The sequence below is a fragment of the Amphimedon queenslandica genome, unplaced genomic scaffold, assembly GCF_000090795.2.
Source record: "Amphimedon queenslandica unplaced genomic scaffold, v1.1 AMPQUscaffold_10143_Cont17481, whole genome shotgun sequence".
Taxonomy (NCBI): Eukaryota; Metazoa; Porifera; class Demospongiae; order Haplosclerida; family Niphatidae; genus Amphimedon; species Amphimedon queenslandica.
Genome location: NW_003549586.1, coordinates 197 through 4534, shown reverse-complemented (window position 1 = coordinate 4534; position 4338 = coordinate 197). Strand labels below are relative to the sequence as shown.

Genomic DNA, 4338 nt, shown 5'->3' with positions numbered 1-4338 from the left:
GAAATAATGAGATTCATGTAGAGTGAGCTCTGCTTACCATATATGGTATGATTAGCCATAGTCATAGTACATGTATTTATGGGCTACTGTACATGCAGTGCAAATTTGTATAAGCTAGAAATAATTGGGGCGAGCATGGGCGAGCCTGTCACAAATTTTTTTGTCCGGGGGCAAATTTTGTCCTAGGATAAATTACGGCCAGATAAAAAGAGTCCGTGGTGGATGAAACTTATCCTACTATGGAAGGTGAGAAAAGAGCACATGTTTCTTCAGTTGGTGCCGCGTTTTGTGTATCACGATGGCTACTGAGGGTGAAGAAGGACTTTTGGAAGAAGCTGTGTTATATTTGGCAGAAAAGAAGTACAGCGATGGAATTTCGAATAACAGGAAGAGGCAGATTAGGGCAAAGGCTAAGAAATTTGTTTTGAAAAGCGATGAGTTGTACTACAATCCTGGGAATAATAAACCAGTATGTCTAACAGTCTTTTTTTTCTACGTATTATCATTTTGATTGTTATTAATTTTTATCAGTTTTATTGTTATTATAGTGTTGTTTGCTTTAATGTTATCATTTTTGTAAGTCAGGTGCATGATATTGATCATGTGGTATAGTGTTTGCTATCATCATTGTGTCTATTTTGTTCCTCGTAAACTTATGATTGTTATTTTGTAGATGGTTAAATATATTAAGAGCAGATCAGACCAGAAGAGAATTGTCAAATCTTGCCATTTGGACGCAACATCTGGCCATTTAGGAGTACGGAAAACAGTGTCCAGGATTCGTGAGAGGTTTATGTGGAAGGGGATTTGGAAGGATGTGAAAGAGATGGTAAATGTGGCATGTATCCATGCGTGTATATTTACAAGGCAGATTTGTTTTAGGTATCGACTTGTAATGAGTGCCAAAGAATGAACAAACCATCAATAGTGACAGTGACAGAGCTTCATCCAGTGCCTATCCATTCTCCTTGGTATCATGTTGGAATAGACTTTGTTGGTCCAATTCATCCAATCAGCAGACGTGGCAACAGATTTATTTTAACACTTTCAGATTATTTTACCAAATGGGTTGAAGCTATACCATTACCATCAAAGTCTGCTGTTAATGTCGCTTCATCATTACATCAGGTTATAAGTATAATTATTTTTCACATACATGTGCATTTATATTTTTATTCAGTATTATTACTTTGTCTTTTTGTGTAGGTATTCATGCGGATGGGCTTGCCCAAGCTACTCACGAGTGATCAGGGAGGAGAGTTTAAGAGTGACTTAGAGAAAGAAATAATGAGACTTCTACAGATAAAGAGACACTACATTACACCATATCACCCTCAAGTATGTATCTACTTTTTGCAATATTAATTTCATTTATGTTTTTATGTCAGGCCAATGGCCTTGACGAGCGCTGGAATCAGACTCTAAAGGCAATGATAGTGAAATTTACAGAAGGAAAGAAAGATCAGTGGGATGAGTATTTGCCAACCTGTGTATTTGCATATAATACAGCAAAACATGAGTCAACACTTAACACCCCTTTTGAAGTTATGTTTGGGCGTAAAGCTAACCTCCCCATAGATTTGGATTTTGAAGATGCTAAGGGAGAACAGTTGCTACATGATTATGAGACAACAGGACCATCAGAGGTTGGTCATTGACACTACAGTAATACTTTTTATACTTGCATACACTTTATAGGATACAATGTCAAAGCTCACAGCTACTAGAAAGGAATTACTGCAAACAACTAAGAATAATGTTGCAGTTGCCCAAGAAAGACAAAAAGAGCAGTACAATCTTAAGCATGTCAAGGCACCAAGATTTCAAGTTGGTATGAAAGTACTGAAGAAAGATTTTAGGAGAAAGAAGAGGAAAGGTGGAGGAATGACATACAAATGGCTTGGTCCTTATGATGTCACAAATGATGTTGGTAAAGGTTTCTATTCTCTGAAGGATGTAGCATCAAATGCAGTCATTAAGCGAATACACGGAGCTCATCTAAAGCAGTTCAAAACTCCACCTACTTCTCCTGCTACAAGTCAGTCACTTTCAGAGGATTCTTCATTTGTAAGTGAATCTAGTGCCTCTAAAGATTTCAGTCACAATGAATCATGGACTACACCATCACCTCTACCACCACCAATTATGCATAAATCTGAACCACACTCTTCTACACCTTTCAATTCATCTAAATCATCCCCATCTTTGACATCCTTACCACCTCAGTCAAATTCTTCACTGAAATCAATACCAAAATCTTCACTGTCTAACATCACTAGTACTGAATCACTTGTACAAAACCAATCACAAGAGCTTGCAACTAATAATGAGACACCAGATTATGAAAAAGGTGGTTATCTAATGACACCTTCAAGTCCAGTCTTCCCAGAATGTGTAGATTCAGTACAGCCTATGTTGTCGGTTTTTCCACCAGAGGTAAATGTAACTATTTAACATTGTAATAGTTTGTGAATGTACTAGGTGCTTCGGCCGCCATATAAAACTTTGTGGGAATTAACTTGTGATGATACTGAGATAACACAAGATTATACATCTATATGTAATGTACCAGCTGATGACTGTAAGTACTGTAACAATTACCTTAATTGCAGTGTATAATCATAACATGCGATTTTTTTTCATGCTGTAGCTAAGAATATGACAAGTGATATTTTGAAAGATGATTGTAATGGAAATCATGAAGTAACAACTACACTGGTAGGAGTAAGGAAGCGACCTTTTGAACCTGGACAATTGCAAGCTAAGCGTGTTGAGACTGGCTCTCCTACTAGTAAAAAGCAGAACATACAGGAACAAAAAACTTGCAAATGTGAATAAAATTAATGCATAATTTCTTTTACTCTATACTATGCATAGTTTCATCGTGCAGTACCAGTGTTTCACCCGTTAATAAGATAAGGAGTGTGAAAGACATTACCTACGGTTTGCCATTATTATTAATGCATTTTGTAATAGTACTTATAATTTTATAGAATCGAAGCCCAAGAAATGTATTACTTTAGCTGCAAAAAAAGATAGAAAACGGAGGTTCAGGAAATATGATAATCTAAATAAAGACAACAAACCACCTGGTACATTTAACTGGATTATAATATACAATTGTTCATATTGTATTTCATACAGATAGTGTGGATTTAACAAAACAAATAGATTCATCAACAGAAAGTAAATCAGAAAACTTTTGGATTGAAGAACTAAGGCTTCGTAAAACTGAGAAGGACTGTATTCAAAAGAGGGTATGGCTTACAGACAATGTCATCAATGCTGCACAGAAGCTCATTCAAAAGAAGTTTCCTAAAATTGATGGGTTACAATCTGTAGCTTTAGCAGAGACATTGAGCTTTTCAATTTTTAAGGGTAACTTTGTACAGATATTAAATGTCAATCACAATCACTGGATAACTGTATCAAAAGGTATAATTACTGCATTTGCTTTAAAGGATTATAATTGACTGTACAAATCAATATTTATAGGATCTGAATGTGATGTGTACCTTTATGACTGCATGCTTTTGACAAGAATACCACTTCGTACACAAGAGCAAATTGCCTCAATATGTTTCGGCAAGGAGAAAAGTATACGTGTTGGTATTAAGAATGTACAGGAACAAAGTGGTGCAAGAGATTGTGGGCTTTTTGCTATTGCCTATGCTACATCTGTGTGTTTTGGAGACGATCCATCTGAAGTAGCCTACATTCAGCATCAATTGAGACATCATTTGATATCATGCTTTGAGAAAGGCGAAATTATCCCATTTCCAACACGATCAAGAAGACGTCAACCCAGGAAGACAACATATATGGACATTCTCATTTACTGCCATTGTAGACAGCCAGAAAATGGGAAAATGGCGGAGTGTAATGCATGTCACGAATGGTACCATGATGATTGTGAAGAGATACCAGATGTTGTTTGGAGGAACCCTAAATATAACTGGAAATGCAAGAAATGTACACAAATCTAACCTGTTTTGATATTTGAATTTTTGTGAACTGTGCAGTGATATAGTGTTAAAGATTAATTTTTATTTAAAACTGTAAACATTAAAGCAACAGCTAGCACTCAAAGGCCAATCTTTAAAGAAACTAGTCAAACAAGATGCTCCAGTCAAGCACAGTCTTGGGCACAAAATAATTCCATTAATTTTTTATCCTGTGCCAATAATATTCTTCAGTGTCCTAGGACAATATAATTCAGCTAACAATATTTTATCCTACATGTAGGTCAAACTATATTTTATCCTAGGACAAAATAATTCAACAATATTTTATCCTGGGACAAAATAATTTAACAATCTTTGTCCTAGGACAAAAAAA

The 4338-nt window shown here is 35.8% G+C and overlaps 1 protein-coding gene across 1 annotated transcript; it reads left to right on the top strand.

Annotated features, from left to right (window-relative positions):
* Positions 1 to 216: 216 nt before the first annotated feature.
* Positions 217 to 4032, top strand: LOC109590368 (uncharacterized). The gene is made up of 12 exons (XM_020006290.1): positions 217 to 469; positions 674 to 829; positions 883 to 1128; positions 1207 to 1338; positions 1389 to 1646; positions 1699 to 2436; positions 2482 to 2581; positions 2651 to 2830; positions 2878 to 2943; positions 2994 to 3092; positions 3145 to 3435; positions 3496 to 4032. Exons 1-12 carry the CDS (start codon positions 299 to 301, stop codon positions 3984 to 3986), a joined length of 2928 nt encoding a protein of 975 aa, XP_019861849.1. The 5' UTR covers positions 217 to 298; the 3' UTR covers positions 3987 to 4032.
* The last annotated feature ends 306 nt before the right edge of the window (positions 4033 to 4338 follow it).